A 27,912-nucleotide genomic window follows, 5' to 3' on the forward strand; every position below is an offset into this window, starting at 1 on the left:
GCTGGCCGGTTATACCCTGTATCGGCAGGACAGAACAGCGGTAAGACAAGGGGTGGCAGACTATGTATTTTTGTAAATAACAGCTGGTGCACGATATCTAAGGAGGTCTTGAGGTTTTGCTCGCCTGAGGTAGAGTATCTCATGATAAGCTGTAGACCACACTATTTACCTAGAGAGTTTTCATCTGTATTTTTCGTAGCTGTCTACATACCACCACAAACTGATGCTGGCACTAAGACAGCACTGAATGAGCTGTATTTCGCCATAAGCAAACAGGAAAATGCTCACACAGAGCAGCTCAAAGTAGCCGGGTGTCACGCCCTGACCTGAGTATTCTTTGTTTTCTTTATTGTTTTGGTTAGGTCAGGGTGTGACATGGGTGATGTATGTGTTTTTTGCACTGTCTAGGGGTTTTGTAGGTTTATGGGGTTGTTTATCATCTAGGTGTATATATATGTCTATGGTTGCCTAGATTGGTTCTCAATTAGAGGCAGGTGTTTATCGTTGTCTCTGATTGGGAACCATATTTAGGCAGCCATGTTCTTTGGGTATTTGGTGGGTTATTATCTATGTCTAGTTGCCTGTGTCTGCACTAGTTTTATATAGCTTCACGTTCGGTTTGTTGTTTTTGTATAGTTTGTTAAGTGTTCTTCGTCTTCATTAAAAAGTATGTATTCTAATCACGCTGCGCTTTGGTCTCCTCCGTACAACAAACGTGACAGAATAACCCACCATAAAAGGACCAAGCAGTGTGATTGGGAGGAACAGCGCTTAATGGAGAAATGGACCCGGGAGAAGGACGAATGGGTAACAACCTGGGAGGAGATTGAGAGTTGGTCGATCGATCCAGGGAGAGTGCCAGAGCCTGCATGGGATTCTTTGGAACAGTGCGAGGAGGGATACAGGAGAATGGAGGAACGGCGAAGATATAGCACGGAAGCCCGAGAGGCAGCCCCAATAAAAAATGTTGCGGGGCACATGAGGAGATTGGCTAAGTCAGGTAGGAGACCTGAGCCAACTCCTTGTGCTTACCGTGGGGAGCGTGTAATTGGTCAGGCACCGTGTTATGCAGAGATGCGCACGGTGTCTCCAGTGCGCTATATTCCAGCTCCTCGCATTGGCCGGGCTAGAATGAGCATCCAGCCAGGACGGGTTGTGTCAGCTTTACACTCCAGACCTCCAGTACGCCTCCACAGCCCAGTACGTCCTGTGCCTGCTCCCCGCACTCACCCTGAGTTGCATGTCCCCAGCCCAGTACCACCAGTGCCAACACCACGCACTAGGCTTCCTGTGCATCTCCAGAGCCCTGTACGCCCTGTTCCTCCTCCCCGCACTCGCCCTGAGGTGCGTGTCTCCAGCCCGGTACCACCAGTGCCGGCACCACGCACCAGGCCACCAGTGCGCCTCCAGGGTCCAGTACTCCCTGTTCCTGCTCCTCGCACTCGCCCTGAGGTACGTGTCCCCAGCCCGGTACCTCCAGTGCCGGGACCACGCACCAGGCCTATAGTGCGACTCGGCAGTCCAGTACGCACTGTTCCTTCTCCCCGCACTCGCCCTGAGGTGCGTGTCTCCAGCCCGGTACCACCAGTGCCAGCACCACGCACCAGGCTACCAGTGCGCCACCAAGGTCCAATACTCCCTGTTCCTCCTCCCCGCACTCGCCCTGAGGTGCGTGTCCTCGGCCCAGTACCACCAGTGCCGGCACCACGCCTACAGTGCGCCTCGCCAGTCCAGAGCGTCCGGCAACAGTACCCAGTCCAGAGCGTCCGGCAACAGTACCCAGTCCTGAGCGTCCGGCAACAGTACCCAGTCCAGAGCGTCCGGCAACAGTCTACAGACCGGAACTTCCTACGAAGTGCCGTAGACCGGAACCTCGTACGTTGGACCGCAGACCGGAACCTCCTACGTCGGGTCACAGTCCGGAACCTACCACGATGGGTCGCAGTCCGGAGTCTACCACGACGGATCGCAGTCCAGAACCTAACACGACGGATCGCAGTCCGGAACCTACCACGGCGGGTCACAGTCCAGATCCGCCAGAGTCTCCCTCCAGTTCGGATCCGTCAGAGTCTCCCTCCTGTCCTGAGCCGCCAGAGTCTCCCTCCTGTCCGGAGCCGCCAGAGCTGACAGCCAGCGAGGAGCCGCCAGAGCCGTCAGCCAGCCAGGAGCCACCAGAGCCGTCAACCAGCCAGGAGCCGCCAGAGCTGTCAGCCAGCCAGGAGCAGCCAGAGCCGTCAGCCAACCAGGAGCTGCCGATGCCGCCTGTCACGCCGGCGATGCTGGAATCTCCCTCCTGTCCGGAGCTGCCAGAGTCGCTCCTCAGTCCAGTGACGCCCTCTACGATGATCTTCAGTCCGGGGCCCGCTGCGAGGGCCCGCTCCAGAGGTGCCACCTAAGTGGGCCAAGACTGAGGTAGAGCGGGGTCCATGTCCTGCACCCGAGCCGCCGCCGTGAAAAAGGCCCACCCGGACCCTCCCCTTTAGATTAGGTTTTGCGGCCAGAGTCCGCACCTTTGGGGGGGGGGGGGGGGGGGGGGGGGTACTGTCACGCCCTGATCTGAGTATTCTTTGTTTTCTTTATTGTTTTGGTTAGGTCAGGGTGTGACATGGGTGATGTATGTGTTTTTGTACTGTCTAGGGGTTTTGTAGGTTTATGGGGTTGTTTACCATCTAGGTGTTTATATATGTCTACGGTTGCCTAGATTGGTTCTCAATTAGAGGCAGGTGTTTATTGTTGTCTCTGATTGGGAACCATATTTAGGCAGCCATCTTTTTGGGGTATTTGGTGGGTTATTATCTATGTCTATGTCTAGTTGCCTGTGTCTGCACTAGTTTTATATAGCTTCACGTTCGGTTTGATGTTTTTGTATAGTTTGTTAACTTCTTGGATATAGGGGGCGCTATTTTAATGTTTGGATGAAAAACGTTCCCGTTTTAAACAAGATATTTTGTCACGAAAAGATGCTCGACTATGCATATAATTGACAGCTTTGGAAAGAAAACACTCTGACGTTTCCAAAACTGCAAAGATATTGTCTGTGAGTGCCACAGAACTGATGTTACAGAAAAGACCCAGATAAAAATCCAATCAGGAAGTGCCGCATTTTTTGAAACCGCCTCATGGCAATGACTCCTTATATGGCTGTGAAGGAGCTAGGAGTCAGCTTACGTTTTCCACGTTTTCCCCAAGGTGTCTGCAGCATTGTGACGTATTTGTAGGCATATCATTGGAAGATTGACCATAAGAGACTACATCTACCAGGTGGTCGCTTGGTGTCCTCCGTCGCAATTATTGCGTAATCTCCAGCTGCAGTATTTTTCCGTTTCCTTCTGATGAGAAGGCAACTGCCACCACTGATAGATTATCGAATAGATATGTGAAAAACACCTTGAGGATTGATTCTAAACAACGTTTGCCATGTTTCTGTTGATATTATGGAGCTAATTTGGAAAAAAGTTTGGCGTTGTAAGTGACTGCATTTTCCAGTGTTTTTCTCAGCCAAACGTGATGAACAAAACGGAGCTATTTCGTCTACACAAATAATATTTTGGGAAAAAATGAACATTTGCTATCTAACTAAGAGTCTCGTCATTGAAAACATCCGAAGTTCTTCAAAGGTAAATGATTTTTTTGAATGCTTTTCTTGTTTTTGTGAAAATGTTGCCTGCTGAATGCTAGGCTTAATGCTATGCTAGGCTATCAATACTCTTACACAAATGCTTGTGTAGCTTTGGTTGAAAAGCATATTTAGAAAATCTGAGATGACAAGTGTTGTTGACAAAAGGCTAAGCTTGTGTTTCAATATATTTATTTCATTTCATTTGCGATTTTCATGAATAGGAAACGTTGCGTTATGGTAATGAGCTTGAGGCTATGATTACGCTCCCGGATATGGGATTGCTCGACGCTAGAGGTTAAGTGTTCTTCGTCTTCATTAAAAAGTATGTATTCTAATCACGCTGCGCTTTGGTCTCCTCTGTACGACGAACGTGACACCGGGAACATTCATGCAGGGAAACTTAAATCCGTCTTACCAAATTTCTATCAGCATGTTAAATGTGCATGCTTTACTCCACACACATGCTTTACTCCACACACAGAGGCGCATACAAAGCTCTCCCTTGCCCTCCATTTGGCAAATCTGACCATAATTCTCTCCTCCTGATTCCTGTTTTCAAGCAAAAATTAAAGCAGGAAGCACCAGTGACTATCAATAAAAAAGTGGTCAGATGAAGCAGATGCTAAGCTACAGGACTGTTTTGCTAGCACAGACTAGAATATTTTCTGAGATTCCTCAATAAGTGCATCGATGACGTCGTCCCCACAGTGACCGTATGTACAAACCCAAACCAGAAGCCATGGATTACAGGCAACATCCGCACTGAGCTAAAGGCTAAAGCTGCCGTTTTCAAGTAGTGGGACTCTAACCTGGAAGCTTATAAGAAATCCCGCTATGCCCTCCGACAAACAGGCAAAGCTTCAATACAGGACTAAGATCAATTCGTACTACACCGGTTCTGACGCTCGTCGGATGTGGCAGGACTTGCAAACCATTACAGACTACAAAGGGAAGCAGAGCTACACAGTGACACGAGCCTACCAGACGAGGTAAACTGCTTCTATGCTCGCTTCGAGGAAAATGCATGAGAGCACCAGCTGTTCCCGGAAGACTGTGTGATCACGCTTTCCGTAGCCGATGTGAGTAAGTCCTTTAAACAGATCAACATTCACAAGGCAGCAGGGCCAGACGGATTACCAGGACGTGTACTGCGAGCATGCACTGACCAACTGGCAAGTGTCTTCACTGACATTTTCAACCTCTCCCTGTCCGAGTCTGTAATACTAACATGTTTTAAGCAGACCACCATAGTCCCTGTGCCCAAGAACACTAAGGTAACCTGCCTAAATGACTACCGACCCGTAGCACTCAAGTCTGTAGTCATGAATTGCTTTGAAAGGCTGGTCATTGCTCACATCAACACCATTATCCCAGAAGCCATAGACCCACTCCAATTTGCATACCACCCTAACAGATCCACAGATGACGCAATCTCTATTGCACTACACCCTGCCCTTTCACACCTGGACAAAAGGAACACCTATGTGAGAATGCTATTCATTGAATACAGCTCAGCGTTCAACACCATAGTGCCCTCAAAACTCATCAATAAGCTAAGGAGCCTGGGATTAAACACCTCCCTCTGCAACTGTATCCTGGACATCCTGACGGGCCACCCCCAGGTGGTAAGGGTAGGTAACAACATCCGCCATGCTGATCCTAAACACAGGGGCCCCTCAGGGGTGTGTGCTCAGTCCCCTCATGTACTCCCTGTTCATTCATGACTGCACGGCCAGGTATGACTCCAACACCATCATTAAGTTTGCCGATGACACAACAGTGGTAGGCCTGATCACAGACAACGATGACACAGCTTATAGGGAGCAAGTCAGAGACCTGGCCGTGTGGTGCCAGGACAACAACCTCTCCCTCAATGTGATCAAGACAAAGGAGATGATTGTGGACTACAGAAAATAGAGGACTGAGCACGCCCCCATTCTCATCAACAGGGCTGTAGTGGAGCCGGTTGAGAGCTTCAAGTTCCTTGGTGTTCACATCACCAACAAACTAACATGGTCCAAGACAGTCATGAAGAGGGCACGACAAAACCTATTCCCCCTCAGGAGACAAAAAATTTGGCATGGGTCCTCAAAAAGTTCTAGAGCTCCACCATCGAGAGCATCCGGACTGGTTGCATCACTGCCTGGTATAGAAACTGCTCGGCCGCCGACCGCAAGGAACTACAGAGGGTAGTGCGTACGGCCCAGTACATCACTGGGGCCAAGCTTCCTGCCATCCAGGACCTCTATACCAGGCAGTGTCAGAGGACGGCCCTAAAAATTGTCAAAGACTCCAGCCACCCTAGTCATAGACTGTCCCCCTCCCTCTTTTACACCGCTGCTATTCTCTGTTGTTATCATCTATGCATCGTCACTTTAATAACTCTACCTACATGTACATATTACCTCAACTAACCGGTGCCCCCGAACATTGACTCTGTACCGGTACCCCCCTGTGTATAGTCTCACTATTGTTATTTTACTGCTGCTCTGTAATTACTTGTTACTTTTATTTCTTACTCTTCCTCGTATTTTTTTAAAAACTGCATTGTTGATTAGGGGCTCGTAAGTAAGCATTTCACTGTAAGGTCTTCACCTGTTGTATTCGGCTCATGTGACTAATACGATTTGATCTAGATTTCTACTCACCCAGGCTCAGACAGGACAGGGTGAAGGATGACCTGGGGTGTTCTGTTAGGAGCCTCTGGTGCCGGGGCCACGTCTGGAGCAGTATACAGTATATGGTAAATCATAAAATAGCCCTTACACCATGGTAACTACAGTGTAATAATCTATGTATGTAATAACCCTGTAATAATCTACTGAGCTCTGCTGGGGGCTTCAAGGATCATGCCTGGGGGGTGAGGTCCATGCTAAATCATTACAACAATACAGGGGCTGTAAATGATAAATAATAAGCATTAGGAGTTGTTACTACTCAGGACTTGAGATACATGAGATACTCTGTCAGGACCGATCCTATACCACCATACTGTATCTCCTAAATGTTTTATCCCACCCCCATATGATTTCAGTCACATCCCCTCTTGTCAAATATCTCTCTAAAACAGTGTTTCTTAATCCTGGTCCTCAGGAACCAAAGGGGTGCACATTTTGGTTGTGTCCCTAGCGCTACACACCTGAATAAAATCATCAAAGCTTGAGAAATGGAATCAGCTGTGTAGTGCTAGGGCCAAAACCAAAATGGACCAGGATTAAGAAACACTGTTTTAAAAGACCCTTCTGCAATGGTCCAGCCAGGAGATGCTCAAGTCTCCACATTAAGGGACCAAAAACTAAGACAGGCTTAGAGAGAAAAAGGCTAAGAGTTTAGAAGCTGTCAAGGAGGAGAGAACAGAAGCATCAAATCACAACGTCAAAAAAGTCCTCCTCTTCCTTTGGCCTAGTGCAGTGCATTTTGGTTAGGCGTAATGATCAATTAAGAGGCACTTACCTGGGAAGATGAACTGCTGCTTGTATTTGAAGTAAGAAGACGCTGCAGAGAGGGAGAGAGGGAGAATGGGTCTGAGTGGTACAGAGCTGGGTTCATAGAAGGGTTGAAATGGCAATAATGATATTTCTTTCCTAGAGCAGAGATGTAGGACAGACAGCTCTAAAAATCAAAGAGTAGCGGAGTGGCACTACATTTACTACTTCTATCAGATAGCATTTCTAAATGCACTTTAAAGACATCCTCCAGGAATTTTTTAAGTTTCCCCAAGTATAAATACAGTAATGTACTGTACACACACTTAAGCATTAAAAAAATGTTTTGAGCAAATGTGTGTTTTTATACACAACAATAAACTTCAAGTAGTGGGGCATTCAAGAGTTGGTCTGATGGTATGTTATGATGTCAAACCTGGACCCCTTATTGAGATCAGGAGATCAGGTGTAAAATGGGGTGAAAATGAGACGAGTAGGTTTTAATGTCATCCTGTACCTGTGAAGTTGAACTGTTTCTGTTGCCGTGCTGACTGTGGGGAAGGGTGTAGGGGGGAGGGAGGGGTGGCACTGGAAGGGAGGGGTGGAGCGGGTGAGGAAGGTGTGGAGGAGGTGGTGGAGGAGGGGTTACTGCTGGAGTCTGGCTGGTACGGGACAGGGATGTGATCCTGAGGACAGAGAGAGAGAGTGAAAAAGAGAGGGATGGAGAGAGAGAGATAGATAAAGTTGGAGGGAAGGGAGAGAGAGAGAGATAGAGAGGAGAGATGAGAGACAGGGAGAGAAAGATAGAGAGACGGGAGAGAGAGAGAGAGAGAGTGAGTGAGGGGTAAAAAATAAATAAAAAAAGAGCGAGTGAGGGAGTCAATTTCAAGGTGTAAAATGAATACAGACCCACAGGTGAAACAAGTCTCAAAACTGACTGTGAATCCAAAATAATTTCATTTTCCTAGGCTTGTGAGTTTACTTGCTGTTTACATGATAGCTTTTTTGGTGCCCTTCAGTCGAACATTGACAGACAGCTCATCCCCCCTGTGAGTCACACACTCTCTTCTTCTAGAACCCTCAGGCACCTCTCTCCTGTATCCACCTCAGTGCCTGGAGCACAGAATTAAATAAACCAGTACTATAATGCATTTCTATGGCCTAGAGCAGGTAGAACTCTGTCTCTTTTCAGACTTCCTCATTCAGAAGATAACACCTGACAATGCACCTGTCGACTAATTGTGTTGTTATGACACGGGTCTATAGAGATAGTGCTGCTCAAGATAGGATTTAGGGGAGAGATATGCTGGCTTTTCTTTGAGAGATAAAAGCTCTATTACGTTGTAAGGTATAAATAAGTGGCCTTGGTTGCACTCGCTTATTATTGAGCGCTGCTATGCGTGTTCATTAATAGCACCCACACACACACACACACACACACACACACACACACACACACACACACACACACACACAGACACACACACACATACACACCATGAACTTTTTGTGGTTGTATTGATGTGGTAGAGTAAGGGAGATCTCATATCAAACGACTTATTATCACAGTGAATAAAAAAAGAGTTCTGTCTTGTTTAAATAAAGACTCAAAGCAATCCAATGGGTTATATTTAATGTGACAGGACATCTGATGAAGACCCAATATGTCACGTCCTGACCATAGAAAGCCTGTATTTTCTATGGTCGAGTAGATCAGGGCATGACTAGGGTTTTTTAGTCTAGTTTATGTGGGGTTCTAGGTTTCATTTTCTATGTTGGTGTTTGTGTATGATTCCCAATTAAAGGCAGCTGGTAATCGTTGTCTCTAATTGGGGATCATACTTAAGTTGCATTTTTCCACCTGTGGGTTATGGGATATTATTTGTTTATGTTTAGTTGCCTGTTTGCACTGCATTGTTTGCACTGCAATGCACTGCATTGGAACTCTACGTACGTTGGTCCGTCTATACTAACGAACGTGACACAATAAGACAAATACAATCACAGTGAGATAAAACTATAACTCTCATCCACTAAAAGTTGTCTAAAACATTATAGTGTGGGTTTCCAAACAAAATACCTCCCTTATGAAGTTATGATGACTTGCAAACTTAATAATGGGGTAGGGGGATTTGCGGAAATCCCAAACAATGTTTGAAGAATTGAAAAGTATCTGTGGGATTGATGAGCTGCTACTTTTGAAGTGTGAAAATGAATTTGTTTTTAAATAATCCAGTTGTCGGTGGTTGGTCCAGTAAAGCTGGTCCGTCTGACTGGACTTCAGGTGATGCACATTTCAAACAGACCAAAAAAAACATTTCAAACAGACCAAAATAACAGATATCAAGACAACAGAGCTCAGATGTGGAGGCACAGAACGGGGGGGGGTGCGTGTGTGTGTGTGGGCGCACATACATGTGAGCATGCCTTCATGCGTCTGGTAGTTCCTACCTTGTTGATTTTGTTGGTTTTGGGCAGCGTCTGACTGATGTGCAGGTCTGTGTACCTGAGCGGGTTGTTGATGTCACATGGTACCGATTCAGTCCGTACCAAACGAGCTGGGGATAGACCGAATCAGACAAACAACAAAATACTGAGAGAAAGTCTTTCTTTTCTCAAATTTCTGAATTTGAAAATATGACAAACTCTTCTTCTTTGAAGATGGTCCTTTTTTGCTCTCGCAAGGGAACACTTAAGAACACCCTAAGATACTGTAGCTTGCCAACTTCAAGTAGCAGAGACTTGAATCTTAACCTTGCTTTTTTTGAAGGTTCTGTACTAAAACAAAAGAAAGGTTCATAAATTGATTATTTTACCTTGATTTCCTTGGTGATCTGTCACACCGGTTGGGTGAAAAAGAGAAAGGTGTAAAGGACATACAGTTAAAGCTCACTTTAGATGACAGAGAATCTTTTTAAATGAGTACTTCAAACAAAAGCACTATCACAGAGAATGAGTAGCCCTTTAAAGTAATACCTCAGTAACATAAGCACTATAACAGAGAATGAGTCGTTTTTTAAAGTAAAGTTTCAATAACAAAAGCACTATAATAGAGAATGATGAGCTTTTAAAATAGTACTTCAATAGCAAAAGCACCTATATTCTAGCAATCCTAATGAGTATACCTAATATGAATATGTTTTGCACTGCGTAATTACAGTAGGGCTATATATGTGTCTCCTAGCTTGAGATGCATGTGCAGTTTGTGTTACTGCTTACGATGAGAATAATACTCAAGTTTTGTGCCATGTGTATCAAGAAGTTCTACTGTGAGTAAAATGGTACATAATGTATGCAATCACTGCTTTCAGTCACTTTGGATAAAATAATCAGCTAAATGACATAACATGTATGAATTGAAAGACGAGTGGTGAAATCGTCCTTGAAGTTATTGGACCTGAATATGAAGTCAGTCTTCAGTCCTACAGTAAGCTGCTGGTCCAACAGTCCTTTTACCTTTGAGGGGGTTACTTCCTCCTCCTCTTTGGATGATCAGTAAATGGCAAGGTGGGGCTTCTTTGGTACATTTGTTGTGGCACTTCAGCCTGGTGAAACAACAGAGTAAAACACTCAGCAGGGCAGCATCAGAAATGGCATCCTATTCCCTACATAGTGCACTACTTTTGATCAGAGTCTGATCAAAAGCAGTGCATTATATAGGGAATAGGGTGTCACTTCGGATGCAACCCCAGACATCACTGAATCTCTGCTACTCATTTTACAAACAGTTAAAAGAAACCCATTCTTGGACTTTTAATAGTCTCGGTCATTAAGGAAATAAAACGCTGTCTGAGTTCCACCCAATTATTTCCCTTGTGTCAAAAATGTCACATTCAGTTGGTTGTAAAATTGGTTAATTTACTTAAGTAATCTGTTTTAAATGATAATTGCTTGTTCTTTTCAGAGATTTTCCCAAGTATACGGTGACAAATGTCCTTTCCAGAATTATAATAATAATGTGGATGAACAAATATGGATGACAAGAAAGAGTTTATAGCCTGAGATTTGATTATAACCTTTATAACCAACCAGGAGGATCATTGATTGATGTTGATGTTTTTTTATTTTTTATCTTCTGTTAAAGCACACCAAAATAAATCCTTAGAAACATGTTATACACGGCAATAAAACTTTTATAATCGCGCAGTAATGTTTTCTGAACACAGATTAGAATAATACAAGGAAGGACCTTACTTGCAGTTTTTACATTTAAGTCCAAACAACATTCCTTTTCCACACACTATGCACGTCTGAGACATCCAATACTTGGTGGAAAACCTGCAAGCACAAGAAGAGAGAGGGGAAAAGAGAGAGAGAGAGATCAGAGCACATAAACAAAACAAAACATCTCTTCCACCTGTTTGTTCATGCATAAACGAGTGCAAACAAAAGCCACCAGGTGTGGATCACTGCAGAAAAACATCACAGATTGCTTGTGACCTTTTGGATTATCATTCCCATTCGCCTTGTGATGACAAATGGCTTTTGTCATAGAATGCCTCACATTCACAAGTCACATAAAAAAATATGATATTATTATTATTTCTTTGGCAGGTTGATGTTTCCATAACATAAGAAAGATGGACACTGATAGGGCTAATCTTTCCCCACCGCGCAACAATTTGAGCTCCAATCTCCAATGCACCTTGATTCAATTTGGGGGCCCCCACTCCTTTCAATATTCTGCACCAATGTTCAGTTTGTGGCTGTGATGTCTGTGAATAAAGGCTGTGACAGAGGCCATTCTGCTACATCAACACAGTAACACAGCAATCAGTCACAGAGATGAAGATGGAGCCCAGCAGAGCCCGTGGCACAGCGTTCAGAGCAAGACTACAGTGTGTCTCAATTGTCTTGAATGATAAAAAGCAATTCCCTACTTTGGGGTTGGATGAAGTATCTGAGTGCCCAATTTAAGAAAAACTCTGGGTTTATTTTCTGATAGATCTGACGTCTGGGTACCAGCAGCGGGCTGGCTGGAGTAATGGAATAGGAATGGGTTGACAGAATCCAAATCTCTTCATTAGGAACCTTTGTATTGTCTCTTATTGTGCTAAACAGAATCAGGGAGGGCACAATTAAATCTGGCATCCCGCTCTAATTTTGTTGATCGGGGCCTAAATGATACATTGCTTTGGCAGGCGTAAGTTACCGTTAGACTGACATTAAAGGTGAGATATGATTTGACAGATAGATATTTTTCATTCCCAGGGAGATGTTGCTATAGCCAGTAGTTTATTGCATTGCTATGATTTACTTACGAATAATAACCTGTGCTTAGAGCAATATCTTTGAAGATACATCGAGGCACAAATAGAGATCTATGACAATCACCATGTCAGAAAGAGTATAAAGAGAAATAAAGTTGTCCATCTCCCTAGAAACTAGCATTTGTCCTTTTAATAACAGCTTGAGATTTAATGCCAATATAAATTACATTTGCGCTCGTCCCTGGCTGATGATGCATTAAGACGTGTGTGCACAACCACTGTCTTTCCTCGTCATTAACATTCAGCAGTGAGCTAACACCCACGTACTTCTGAGGCTGAGAGAAAGGGGGGGAGGGGGAGGTGGAGAAAGACAGTGAATAAGAGAGAGAGGAGAGACAAAGAAACAGAGAGAGAGAGAAGGAGAGAGAAAGTCGGTAGGTTGGAAGATTCCCATGACCAATAGCGGAGGTGTACTGTTTAATTTGGAGATTAGTGACATTTGGGATTCATCAGATTTTCAAACAGGAATAGAACAGGGAGAGGAGTTATGCTAGCGCCCCCTTAAATTGGACCGACATTCTGTCTGTCTCTGGTAGAGGAAGACACACATTAAGACACACACACACAAATTAATGCCTGATCACACTCATACCTTCATTCAAGTGTACACACACACACACACACACACACACACACACACACACACACACACACACACACACACACACACACACACACACACACACACGTTACCTGTGTTTTATGGAGTTTCCCAGGTCTCTCCGAGGGATCTGTGGGGACCAGCGAGGCACTGACAGAGTGTCTGAAGGAAGAGAGGGAGAAAGAGGGATTGATGGATGAATGTAGGGATGGATGGATGTATAAGAACATAGGCATTATTAGATATTTAACCAGTGACACAAAAGGGTTGATTGAATCAACAATGCATTGCAGCCAAATGCATTCTTGTCATTGGACAGTGGAGGGTAGGCCTAAATATTAACACGTGCAGTGGTATTGAATAGTTCCCTGCTGGTAACCACTGATTGTGATTGGGCTAAATCAAACACTGATTTGTGCACTGCATGTCATTTCAGCGTATTAATAGATTTGTACCAACTGCTCAGATGTGTCTTTGGCCTTTACTGCAATCAATCATAATTATCTATTTTGACTAAAACTTCCTGACATTCAAAAACAATAAAGTGACAAATATCTGATCTACGTTAAAAGTCATGGGTTTTAATGATTCACTCATGGTTATTTATAGAAAAAAAAAAAGTTTTATTCTTCATTCTAATCATCCTTATATCATAGAGATTGAATGTAATCAGTCTGTGTCCATTTTGAAGGATGTTAGGGGTAGTTTCATAAGCCAATGCTAACTAGCGTTAGCGCAATGACTGGAAGTCTGTGGTTACAGTATCTACTAGCATGCTAGCAGATACCGATAGACTTCCAGTCATTGCACTAACACTTGTTAGCAATTGAAGAGGACTGGCCACCCCACATAGCCTGGTTCCTCTCTAGGTTTCTTCCTAGGTTTTGGCCTTTCTAGGGAGTTTTTCCTAGCCACCGTGCTTCTACACCTGCATTGCTTGCTGTTTGGGGTTTTAGGCTGGGTTTCTGTACAGCACTTTGAGATATCAGCTGATGTACGAAGGGCTATATAAATACATTTGATTTGATTTTGATTTTAGTTGCGCTCACGCTAGTTAGCAACCTCCTTCAAACTGCACGCGGATACATAAAAATGGTATCCATGAGTTCATCTGACTCTGGGGAAGTCGATAAAGGGCCTTATTACCAAAATCCCTAAGTAACCTGACCTACCCCCGCTATATAGACACACGTGTATATATAGACAATAATAGGTGTTAATGATATCGTCCATATAAAAAGCTTTTGTGTGTTTGCAGATGTTCCATTGTGAGGGTATGCACAGAGGGACCCTCTTACTTCAAAAGGTATTTCCAACATAGAACCTTTGGTAGGTCCATTAGTGAACACATTAATAGCAGCAACGGTAGCAGTAGCATCTAATACATTATGCACCTCTCAATGCACTGTGTGCCACTACTCAGCCCCAGTCCACCCACATGCAGTACAGCTATAGTGAGGAGTGTGGATAGAGTATCTGTGTATTGTATTTCTCTGTGTGTGTGTGTGTGTGTGTGTGTGTGTGTGTGTGTGTGTGTGTGTGTGTGTGTGTGTGTGTGTGTGTGTGTGTGTGTGTGTGTGTGTGTGTGTGTGTGTGTGTGTGTGTGTGTGAGAGAGAGAGAGAGAGAGAGAGAGAGTGTGAGTGAGTGAGAGAGAGAGAGAGAGAGAGAGAGAGAGAGAGAGAGAGAGAGAGAGAGAGAGAGAGAGAGAGAAAGAAAGAAAGAAAGAAAACGATGACTTTGAGAAAGATTCAGCAATAGCGAAGGAGAGAGTCCTCCCCATTCTTCTCCTAAATGCATTGGAGCACCATCCATACAGTAAAGCTAATCTTAATATGAAAGCACAGGTGGCCTTCAGTGCTCCTCCACTCAATCACATGTCCTTGAAGAGGAATCACATCGTGTTCTGGATGGGAATGCTTCAACAATGAGAGAGAGAGAGAGAGAGAGAGAGAGAGAGAGAGAGAGAGAATTAGACCCAACCAAATCATGAGAAATCAAAAAGATAATTACTTGACACATTGGAAATAATTAACAAAAAAAACAGAGCAAACTAGAATGCTATTTGGCCCTAAACAGGGAGTACACAGCGGCAGAATACCTGACCACTGTGACTGACCCAAAATTAAAGAAAGCTTTGACTATGTACAGACTCAGTGAGCATAGCCTTGCTATTGAGAAAGGCCGCCGTAGGCAGACATGGCTCTCAAGAGAAGACAGGCTATGTGCTCACTGCCCACAAAATGAGGTAGAAACTGAGCCGCACTTCCTAAACCTCCTGCCCAATGTATGACCATATTAGAGAGACATATTTCCCTCAGATTACACAGATCCACAAAGAATTCGAAAACAAATCCAATTTTGAAAAACTCCCATATCTACTGGGTGAAATTTCACAGTGTGCCATCACAGCAGCAAGATTTGTGACCTGTTGCCACGAGAAAAGGGCAACCAGTGAAGAACAAACACCATTGTAAATACAACCCATATTTATGCTTATTTATTTTATCTTGTGTCCTTTAACCATTTGTACATTGTTAAAACACTGTATATATATATAATATGACATTTGTAATGTCTTTATTGTTTTGAAACTTCTGTATGTGTAATGTTTACTGTTCATTTTTATTGTTTATTTCACTTTATATATTCACTTTATATATTATCTACCTCACTTGCTTTGGCAATGTTAACACATGTTTCCCATGCCAATAAAGCCCTTGATTTGAATTGAATTGAGAGAGAGAGATATTTATAAAATAGCTTCATAGACCGAGTCAAAGTGGAAAATATATAGAGTACTGGTAAGATAATTATCCCTACATACTGAATAATGCTTTTAGCTTAAATGTACAGTATGATCTATCCCCTGTCCAGAAAAACTGTTCTTTGGAACTACTTTTTTGGAACTACTTTCTTTGGAACTACTGTATCACTGTGTTCAATGTTTTATACACAGTGTACAAAATATTAGGAACAACTTCCTAATATTGAGTTTTTCGTCCAGAACAGCCTCAATTTGTCAGGGAATGGACTGTCCTTTGGGTGGTGGACCATCATTCTTGATACACGGGAAACTGTTGAGCTTGAAAAACCCAGCAGCGTTGGAGTTCTTGACACAAACTGGTGCACCTGGAACCTACTACTATACCCTGTTCAAAGGCACTTCAATATTTTGTCTTGCCCATTCACTCTCTGAATGGCACACACACAATCCATGTCTCAATTGTCTAAAACAGTACCCCTAGGGGTACACGCAACGCCTTTGGGGGTACGCCAAATAAAAATGTGATTCAGATTTTAATAATAATAATAATTCATCCATTTTCAAACAGTCCATTTATATTTTCTAACAGTATACATTTGGGTGAGGTTTTTATCTTGCCTGAGTAACCTCGTTTCATTGCCAAAAATCAAATGAAACCATCTAGTGTTTAGCAAAATAACAACACAATGTCAAATACAGGCAGCCTTGTCAAATAGTTAACATCCAATCACATTAACCGTTACTCTCTCGTGGGAATTCCACTAACATGTATGTAGCCAAACGTAGCTACTGTTCATTCCGTTTGCACGAAAATCAAATCAAATTTTATTGTTCACATACACATGGTTAGCAGATGTTAATGCGAGTGTAGCGAAATACTTGTGCTTCTAGTTCCGACAATACAGTAATATCTAACAAGTAATCGAACAAATTCACAACAACTACCTTATACACACAAATGTATAGGGATGAATAAAACTATGTACATATAAACATATGGATGAGCGATGGCCGTGCGGCATAGGCAAGGTGCAGTAGATGGTATAGAATAGAATACAGTATATACATATGAGATGAGTAGTGTAGATGTATGTACACATTATTAAAGTGGCGTTATTTAAAGTGACAAGTGATACCTTAATTAAGTCCATTTATCATCAGTAATTCTACATTTGCTGTTAGCCCAGCTTGCATGGACACTGACAGTTGTGAATCTGATGCAGCCGAAGAGCTACTGCGCCCTTACTCGGGAAAGCACCGAACAACAGACAAGGACATGAACCATCTCAGAGGCGCAAATATGATGAGAACAACATTGATTTGGGTTTAATTATATTGGGAGTAGTGCCTTTCCTCAGCCAGTGTGTTAGATGTGCAAAAGTACTAGCTCACAACTCGATGAAACCTTCACTCTTGCGCAGATGTTTAAAAACAAAACATGCCAATTTGAAAAATAAGCCACGGGAGGTTTTTTTTTTGCGAGAATTAAGACGACTTTCGAGTAGCACGACATGTATAAAAGCAACAGATACCATTAATAAGAAGGGGCTAGAAGCATCTTATATGGTGAGCTGCCGAGTTTCACGACGCAAACATTGTTTCACGACGCATCAGTGACATGGCAGGAGATGTTTGAAACAATTACTGCTTCGCATACAAGCCAGTGAATTCTATGCGCTACAGCTGGATGAGTCAACAGACGTGGCGGGCCTGGCACAGCTCTTGGTACATGTCCGTTATGTTTATGGGAGGTCAATTAAGGTCGACATCCTCTTCTGCAAACCATTGGAAACAGGACAACGGGAGAGGATATTTTTAAAGTACTGGACAGCTTTGTGACATCAAATGGACTTTGGTGGTGAAGATGTGTTGGTATCTGTACTGATGGCGCAAAAGCCAGCCATGACAGGGAGACATAGTGTTGTGGTAATGCGCGTGCAAGCAGTTGCTCCCGACGCCACTTGGGTACACTGCAGCATCCACCAAGAGGCTCTTGCTGCCAAGGGAATGCCTGAAAGCTTGAAAAATATTTTGGACAGTACAGTGAAAATTGTTAACTTTGTTAAAGCAAGGCCCCTGAACTCTCGTGTATTTTCTGCACTATGCAATGATATGGGCAGCGACCATGTAACGTTTTTACAACACACAGAAGTGCGCTGGGGCAAAGTATTGACACGTTTTAAAAAAATTGAGAGACAAGTTTAAAGTTTCCTTTACTGACGATAATTTTCACTTGTCTGACCGAATTTCTCACATGACTGGCCTATCTGGGTGATGTTTTTTCTCGTCTGAATGGTCTGAATCTAGGATTACAGGGACTCTCTGCAACTATATTCAATGTGCGGGACAAAATTGAGGCTATAATTAAGAAGTTGGAGCTCTTCTCTGTCTGCATTAACAAGGACAACACACAGGTCTTTCCATCATTGTAAGATTTTTTGTGTGCAAATTAACTCAAGTTTACGGACGATGTCAAATGTGATATGGTGAAGCGCCTGAGTGAGTTGGGTGCGCAATTACGCAGGTACTTTCCCGAAACGGATGACACAAACAACTGGATTCATTATCCCTTTTATGCCCTGCCCCCAGTCCACATACTGATATCTGAAGAAGAGAGCCTCATCGAAATTGCAACAAGCAAAATCTGTCCTCACCTCCTGACCTCAACCCCTCCTTCATCTAATCCACAGATGTCCATCTGTCTCCCCTGTTTCACACGTTGCTCTCCTCTCGTCCAACACATTCCATAGCTATCTGTCTTTCAACAAGGCCATTTCTAAGTGACCCCCAAACTTTTGAACGGTAGTGTACATTACCTATGACCTGACCTTTAGGTCTAAAATCACCACTCACATTCCTGAGCAAACAAAATCCAACGCTAACAACTACTAGTCCCCGCCACCCCATCCCTGGGGCTTGTGACTCTGTGTCTGTGGTTCACAGTCCAATACATCACTCAATTACACTCAGCCTGATAATGTAATAGAGAACGGGAACTGATATATCTGCTTATTGTTCTGTCTGTTTACACTAACAGCCTCATAACACAAGAGCAACCATCAGATGATGTTGACGTCTCTGTGACCTGCCAGTTGTTTCTCACACAGAGGGTCAAGTCCTGAAACCTCTGTACGATGGTACCGTATATTAGCCTGACCTGATTGACCTTTGTGAGTGCACCTCAGCATGTGCGCAAGCACACACACTGCTAAATATATGTATGCGACCAATAACATTTGATTTGATTTGACACAGACACACAGACACACAGAACCGGAGGTCTGAGTAACCCAAAGGCGCCAGACTACAGTGTCCTCCTCCATCCGTTTCTGTTTAATAAGGATGGAGACATATTCTTCATCCCCCTCCACTCATCCCTCTATCCCTTCATCCCCCTTTCCCCCTCCACTCGCTGTCCTCTATCCTCTAATGACATAACAAACAACCGAATAACAACAGCACAGGAAGGGAGAGAGTAGAGACATGGACATGGAGGATATTAAACTATTTCTGCCAAAAATACATATCTTGTGCCTTTTTAATGACAAGCACGGTAAAAGGTGGCATGGTAAAAGGTGGCACGGTAAAAGGTGGCTCGGTAAAAGGTGGCTCGGTAAAAGGTGGCATGGTAAAAGGTGGCACGGTAAAAGGTGGCACGGTGAAAGGTGGCACGGTAAAAGATGGCACGGAAAAGGTGGCACGGTAAAAGGTGGCACGATAAAAGGTGGCACGGTAACAGGTGGCACGGTAAAAGGTGGCACGATAAAAGGTGGCACGGTAACAGGTGGCACGGTAAAAGGTGGCATGGTAAAAGGTGGCATGGTAAAAGGTGGCATGGTAAAAGGTGGCAAAAGACATGGACATGGACTGGACTTATACTTCATACAGCATGATGCCTACAGGTGTATATATATGACTATATATAGCTGGTTGAGAGAATGCCAAGAGTGTGCAAGGCTGTCATCAAGGCAAAGGGTGGCTAATTGATCATTTGTTCATTTGTTTAACACTTTTTTTGGTTATTACATGATTCCACATGTGTTACTTCATAGTTTTGATGTCTTCACTATTATTCTACAATGTAGAAAATAGTAAAAAATAAAGAAAAACCCCTTGAATGAGTATGTGTTCTACATGTTTTTGACTGGTACTGTATATACGTATATATGAAACACAAAGAGTGGTGAAATGTAACTGTCCTTTTTGCGGTGTGAAATAAACTCTGTTGACTCGAGACAAAGAGCCTTGTTGCCAACGCTGTTTCCATGACAAACACAACGCGTGGGTTCAACCTTTTCAACAGAATATCATTCTGCTGTCATCTTTGATCTGCTGTCATCTTTGATGAAGAGAACACCCCTCCCTCTCCTCACCTATCCCCAAGTGCCATCTTGCTTTTCCGTTGTTACACATCATGATGATGGTCATTAGAAACTATTATCATGGATGTGAAACAAATATCCACACCACCACTTTTTCCCGTTAAGTGTTTTGCTCTAACCAATGAAACATGGCAACGAGAGAGGGACTGCAGTAGGACATACCCTGCCTGAACCGGATGGCACAGACCAGTCTCTCATTTGGACAATTCAGAATGGAGAGAAGCAGTGAGACAAATGTTTTCTGTGGCAAGCTGAATTGCAGACAGGGGAGAAGCCAGCCATAGAAATAGAATGCCTAGGAGGAGCTGGTGAGCAGCAACATGTGAAGGCACATTTTCTCGTGCGCTGATCCAGGGCGAACAATTTACTATTAATTCTTGACCAACACCTCCCCCACCGTGTTCATTTTGTAACATTTCATCTGGAATCGAACCCAAATTACTAATCACCTAGTCAAGTAGACCAAATAGGGAATTCATATCTTGATTAGAGATGTGCCTCCACCATGCTGCCCAAAACAAATGACAGTTATTCATCCAGAAACTTAACGTTATGAACAATGATGGTATGTTCACTACCGTTCAAAAGTTTGGGGTCACTTAGAAATGTCCATGTTTTTGAAAGAAAAGCAATTTTTTTTGTCCATTAAAATAACGTCAAATTGGTCAGAAATACAGTGTAGACATGGTTAATGTTGCAAATGACTATGTTCCAATGGCACGTTGTGTTCGCTAATCCAAGTTGATCATTTTAAAAGGCTAATTGATCGTTAGAAAACCCTGTTGCAATTATGTTAGCACAGCTGAAAACTGTTGTCCTGATTAAATAAGCAATTCAACTGGCCTTCTTTAGACATGTTACATACAAGTTTATACTCCCAAAGGACCATGTGTATTATTCTTTACTATGTGACTGGTTGGTGTGGTGGAATTTTTGTAATCAAAAGGAGAGACTTTTAGATTTCTTCAAAACAATCAAACTTTATTATTTAATTACTGCAGTAATCACTGAGAACTCAACGAGCTGGTTTGAGCCACAGCATTTTATAGCAAAGTCCATCCTCCTTCAGTCTACATGACAAACAACAGATAAATGGAATGGGTCACAAGGTTAAGGTTTGTATGAAAGATACTTAGAATTCACAGCAGACAGTATCTGCTGTAAAATCAGTTCTCATTGTGTAGACTCCAATTTTTGGCCCTGAAGTCATCTCTCCCTGGTATCTTATATAACAGAAACATTACTTTTTTTATTTAACCAGGCAAGTCAGTTAAGAACAAATTCTTATTTACAACGATGACCTAGGAACATTGGGTTAACTGCCTTGTTCAGGGATAGAACAACAGCTTTTTTTATTTGTCAGTTTGGGGATTTGATCTAGCAACTTTTTGGTTACTGGCCCAACACACTAACCACTAGGCTACCTGCCACCCCATTAACTCATGCTCTGGAATGCGGTATCACCCAAAGACATCGTACATTTTCCAGAGGCCCATCCTCAGTAGAACACACATAGATGAGCGGTCTAATAACCCCTTATTCTGTTGCATAAAACAACCATTTGATGGAATTACAGCATTATAACGTAATCTTGCAATTTTGCTCTCATATTGGTCTGCCCTGGTGCTTGTTGGCGGATGGCACGGGTTTGAAGGTTGTATAGCCGAGCGAACACTGCAGGACGGGTATTAAATGCCAAGCGTTTGTCAATTTTCGATATTCTGGCTTGTTAGGATGTTCAACAGAGGGTTACATTTATACAAATGTTGAATTTGACTGGGTTTGTTTTCCTATTTACTTATTTAATTAAATTATTTTAAAGTAAATGTGTGTATATGTATATGTATATATTTTTTTGTGTGTATATGTATATGTGTATATGTATATATATATATATATATTTTTTTAAGTCATCCTAAGTGGATGGGGTTGGTCTTGGGGGACACGTATTCATTCCTCCTTTTTTATATATTGTTTTACTATCCTTCAAATATGCATATTGCATAATATACCTTAGATAACTGTGGTGGTTCCCTCCAAAATCCCTTTCCTAGGTGTAAACTTGATTATGTTCACCCTGGATAGAGCTCGACTGATGTTCAGTTTTACATGGTAGCATTTTGATCTAGTCTAGGAGAGGTAGATGCAGCCTTCCAACAGGGGTAAGGCCAGAATAGGGGTCGAAGGTTTTCTGTTGTTTTTAGCTGTTTTTATTTTATTTTAAATTCTTTATATTTTATTACTCTGACCTTTCAGTACACTGGCCATGTGATCATACTAACATTCATTTCTGATTTACTATGACTATGCCTAATTCACATACTCTAGGCTCCACATGCTTTATCAGGTGGAACTTAAAAGGAATTAACCAGGTGATCAAGCGTAGCCGAGTGTATGCTCATCTTAAGTCCTTACGTCCGGACATTGTTTTCTCTCCAAGAGACCCATCTCTGGTCCAGCGACCATGATAAACTAGAGAGAGGATGGGTCGACCAGATATTTCACTCTAACCTTGGTGCGAAGGCCAAGAGGGGCAGCCATCCTTATCAGAAAAGGCACCCCGTTTGTCTCCGCCATAGTCATTTCAGATACTAATGGAAGATATATTATAGTGATGGGGAAATTGTTTAGCACACAGGTTATTCTGGCTTACCTCTATGGTCCTAATTGGGATGACACTCAATTTTTCTCTGACCTCATCACAACACTTCCTGACCTTAACTCTCATCATTTGATATCGGGCGGAGATTTCAATTGTGTATTGCATCCAAGTCCATACAGATCCAGACCGAAACCCAACAATGTCATTTCAAAATCAGGCGCAGTGGTCAACTAATTTCTAGAATCCTATAATTTGTCTGATCCATGGAGGAGGAACAATCCCACTGCTAAACAGTACTCCATGTTTTATCCAGTCCACAGCACATACTCTAGGATTTACTTTTTCCTGCCGGACAATAGAATTCTTCCTTTTGTAACTAATAGCCAATATAATAGCATCGTTATCTCAGACCATAGCCCTGTCCAGCTAGATATCCTCTTTCTGGACAGTACTGTGTCACAACAAAGGTGGTGACTTGACTCACTACTACTATCCTGTAGTGCCTTTAAAAAATACATATAAACTCACATTTATGTCTTTTTACAGATCGACTGCACCCCTGACGTGTCTCACTCTACCGTGTGGGAGTCATTAAAAGAATATCTAAGAGGCCAAATAATTTAATACACAGCGTATGACAACAAACAGCGCACCACATGCCTATCTCAACTCATTCTAGATGTGGACAACAGATATGCCTCTTCTCCAACTCTACAAAGAGAGACTGTTACACCAATCGGAATTTGACAACCTTTTTCCCACCAAACAAACGGAGCAGCTTCTGTTTAAGTTGAGGCAAAAATTCTATGAACACTGAGAGAAAGCTGGCAAGTTGTTATCTCACCAGCTTCGACAATCCGCTGCTAGCAGCACCATACCTGAAATCTGTGTTGCAGCGGATTTAACTTCTACCAATCCCAAAGAAATCAACAATCAGTTTAAGCAATTCTACTCTGCTCTTTACTCATTAGAGGCTCTTCCTGACACATCTTGTATGCATGTATTTCTAGACAATCTGGACATCCCCTGTCTCAATTCAGATGAACAAACCAACATGGATGCCTCAATAAGTCATGATGAAGCTACTCTGGCAATCCACTCCATGCAGAGCAGTAAAACCCCTGGGCCTGATGGCTTCCCTATTGAATTTTATAAAGCATTCTCCTCTAAATTATCCCCTATCCTCAGCTCAATGTACAATGAAATCCTTTCTAGTAAGAAACTCCCACAGATACTTACCCAGGTCGACTATTTCGATTTTGCTTAAAAAAAAACAAGAATCCCCTAGACTGTGGCTCATACCGCCCTATAAGCCTTTTGTGCTGCGATTATAAAATTCTCACTAATGGTCCTCTCGCGCCGTCTAGAGAGAGTCATGCCTAAGATAATTAACTCTGACCAAACAGGATGCATCTCAGGTAGGCAATCTTTCCATAATATGCGGCAGCTATTAATGTTCTTTATTCTGCCCACTCAACTCTACAGCCAGAGGTTGTCCTCTCTCTTTATGCTGAAAAGGCTTTCGACCAGGTTGAGTGAGAATATCTATTTACAGTAGTAGAGAGATTTGGGTTTGGCCCGTCATTCCTTTCCTGGATTAAGATTTTGTACTCGTCCCCAGTGGCTTCTGTTTGTACCGACAATGTTACGTCCAGTTACTTCCCTCTCCACAGGGGGGGCCAGGCAGGGTTGCTGTTTGTCCCCTTTCCTATTTGATATGGCTATTGAGCCTCTTGCTATCGCCCTGTGGGCAGAGGAAATGATTAAGGGAATATTAAGGGGCAACATAACTTTCAAGGTGTTTTTATATGCAGACAATCTTCTTTTATACATATCTAACCCTGTGGAGTCTATACCCTATCACTTGGACAAGCTACAATGTTTTGGGACATTCTCTGGTTAGAAGTTAAACCTAATAAAAAAAGTGTGCTACTCCCCATTAATCAGTTAGCAGAAGGAATTGGGTGTGCCAATTTCCCATTTAAGGTGGAGCATCAGGTCTTTACTTATTTGGGGGTAGAGGTCACACGATCGTTTGAAGTTCTGTTTAAACATAACTTCAAAACACTTTTGGAACGCACTAAGCAGGATTTCACAAGGTGGTCATCTCTTCCCATTTCATTAGCAGGTCGCATTAATTCTGTTAAGATGTTCAAACAACTGGACAGCTACATTTACAACTTCATTTGGAATGAGTCAAATCCACAAATGAGAAAGGTATATCTAGAGAGACCTAAGCTCGCAGCAAGTATATCAGCAAATATATCTAAATGTGTTTATTGGGTTTCTACATTTGAAAACAAGGATGGCCCAACTTGGGCCATCATGGAGTTACAGTCAAGCCTTCCATCTTCTCCGATCTCGCTCCTGTGCTCCTCAATGCCTATGAAACTCGGCACACATATTTTGAACCCCATTGTTAAGAACTCCCTTAAAATCTCGTCCCAATTCTAAAATCACTTTAGCCTTAAACAAGCAGGCTGTTTCTCTCCGTTAACATCTAATCATCTCTTCTCACCGTCACAGATTCTGGCATAGGAACGGTCCGGTGTTTTTTTGTGACCTATTTGTTGATAACACATTCGTCTCATTCGATACTCTTCAGGGTTGACCATAATATTCCCAATACCCATTTTTTTTAGATACCTGTAAGCTCACAGCTTTGCCAAAAAACATTTCCCTTCATTTCCACTCAAGCCTCCTAAGTGTCCAGTCGAGAGGTGCTTAGATCTTAACCCTTATCTGAAGGGCACAATCACCAGATTATACGACACAATACAGAACATTAATCCGCCTTCCTTTGCGAATACAACATCTGCATGGGAGCAAGACATAGGTGGCGAGCTACCTGAGGACATATGGCAACAAAGTATTGAGCGTATCCACACATCATCATTTTGCATAAGGCGTGGGCTTATTATTAAGGTTTTGCCTTAAGGTCTCCGTTACTGGAATGACAAAATATACCCAAAGGTTGACCACAAGTGTTTTAGATGCCACCAGAGTCCAGCAACTGTGGGACACATGTTTTGGTCATGCCAATCTTTGAGTGGCCTCTGGGACCCCATTTGTTTATAGGCATTCTCACATATGTGTAATACAACTGCTAGCCCCAACCCGGTCACTGGCATTTTTGGGATACTTCCCCTAGACCAGAATGTTCCCACGCATCAGGCAAATGCGGAAGCTGCTAGCTCGCCGCCTTGTCCTCTTTCACTGGAAGTCTGCAAAGCCGCCCTCCTTCATGCAGTGGGTTAAGTGGGTGATGTCATCTCTGCCTCTGGAGAAGGTTAGGTACACTGTGCATGGGTCCCAACAAAAGTTATACTTAACCTGGTCCCCATTAATACAACAGTTGTACTTAGTGTAACTTGCATAGTTTGGTAAGCAGTCATGTCTGTTCTAGTGGCCATTAGTGCTGATAATAATGTTAATATTACTTTTTTCTTGTAGAGATACCTCAGCCGACCACAACATTGAATAGAAATGTCTGTTCTAGAATTGATATTGCTATGTGGGGAGCAGACTTCTTCATTAAAAGTGATCGGAAAATGAGCCTGGTGGTGTCTGTTAACCTAACAACAGGCTCTCTAGGCCCAGCAGGAGGGTTGTGTTTTGTCCGCAGGCTAGGGGCAACCCTCCAACTGGACATACACACACACGCCACATCAGTCAGGCTAACTAACAAACCTTTCAGCTTCATGAAGAGACATAATGGATGCTGCGAGTAAGTCTTTTGAACGGCAATCCATTGGGAAACATTCACATACAGATGACAATGCCACCGTCGAAAAGAAAACTAAAAACAATTCACACAAAGAACCATGACTCCTTTTACTATCGCAAACTAACATAGACAAGGGCAACAACAATTCAGTCTCCGTTCTGACTCATTCTGAGCAGGCACCAGTTGACCGCCTTCGGCTCGGCCAGCTATCTTCACGGGGTCCTTCGTCTTTGATACAGATATCAGAGGAAGTTAGTTGGTTCTTGTTGTGCCAAAGCATCTTGAGCCATGCAGATGAGACATGCTGAGCGGATACTTTACAAGGAGTGTACGCATCTCCATTAAATTGCAGATGCAGGGCACAAAAAAATTAAGTATTGAAAGAAAGATAGAATCCTGCACACCGTTGCTCAATAAAACTCTGGGAGCATTCAACAGTGTGTGGGTATATTTTTTTCCTTTCCGGACCCCAAGCAGACCCATTACCAGATTGACGACAAACACCAGGCCTGCTCTTTGCTGCTATGACACTTACTGGGACCCCAGGGGATGCTCGGCAGGCAGATAAAAGTATTAGGGATGCCGCCACAACACAATTAAGTCATTAAATCATTCCTTTACTAGGAATAGGCTAACTGCCTTAGACTGGCATTTGTCTTAATCTCTAATGTCTTTGTAAGGACAACAGTAAGATGATAAGCCATACCAGAAGTTTCTCCCTGCCTGTACCAGGGAAATTCCACTATATTGCAGTGCTTGAGGGCCAAGCCCTGTTGGTTGTTCTGGAGTGCCCCTTACAACTAATAATAATAATTTATTCAACATCTATAGCGCTTTTCAAAGAATCTCATCGAGTTTGAAAAAGCAAAAACAAAAAAATGATCCAATTATTAATTATTAATATGACCAAATGTATGAGCCTGTGCGCCAGCAGTGGCATCACCCGAGTGGGTACTGCACAAATGGTACATCTGGAGGAATAGTAGTAAGCTATCTACAAAGCCCAGGGCACAGAGAGGATGTTAGGGAAAGCAAGGTGTGCTGCTGAAGCTACGGACCTGTCTGTCTCTGACTCCCTGGCTGTGACTGAGCTGCTCCCTCCTCAAGACCATTGATATTTCCTCGGCTGACCATCCAATATGCAAGCTACGCAACAACCCTGATCATAACCATGACTTCGGAACTTTCTTGACACTGTATCGTATTTATTGATTATTTACTTTTATAAAACTTCCTGATGTATATGCAATTCAGCTTTTAGCTGCCATGTTCACTGAACAAAAATGTAAATGCCACATGCTATAATTTCAAATCAGTCAATTGAAATGAATTCGTTAGGCCTTAATCTACGGATTTAACATGACTGGGAATACAGATATGCATCTGTTGGTCACCACTATTTGCCTCATGCAGCGCGCCACTTCTATTTCCCTCACTAACTTTAAACATCAGCTATCTGAGCAGCTAACCGATCGCTGCAGCTGTACATAGCCCATCTGTAAATTGCCCACCCAATCTACC

At 43.0% G+C, this 27,912-nt stretch overlaps 1 protein-coding gene across 1 annotated transcript in view; it reads right to left on the minus strand.

Annotated features, from left to right (window-relative positions):
• LOC139412100 (kinase suppressor of Ras 2-like) overlaps positions 1 to 27,912 on the minus strand; it is a 151,665-nt gene that overhangs the window by 36,301 nt on the left and 87,452 nt on the right. The window contains 8 exon segments of the mRNA XM_071158894.1: positions 3,959 to 3,971; positions 6,268 to 6,340; positions 7,073 to 7,114; positions 7,562 to 7,730; positions 9,496 to 9,602; positions 10,471 to 10,589; positions 11,239 to 11,322; positions 13,008 to 13,077. Coding sequence (XP_071014995.1) covers positions 3,959 to 3,971; positions 6,268 to 6,340; positions 7,073 to 7,114; positions 7,562 to 7,730; positions 9,496 to 9,602; positions 10,471 to 10,589; positions 11,239 to 11,322; positions 13,008 to 13,077 — 677 coding nt within the window.

The sequence above is a fragment of the Oncorhynchus clarkii genome, chromosome 6 (assembly GCF_045791955.1).
Source record: "Oncorhynchus clarkii lewisi isolate Uvic-CL-2024 chromosome 6, UVic_Ocla_1.0, whole genome shotgun sequence".
Taxonomy (NCBI): domain Eukaryota; kingdom Metazoa; phylum Chordata; class Actinopteri; order Salmoniformes; family Salmonidae; genus Oncorhynchus; species Oncorhynchus clarkii.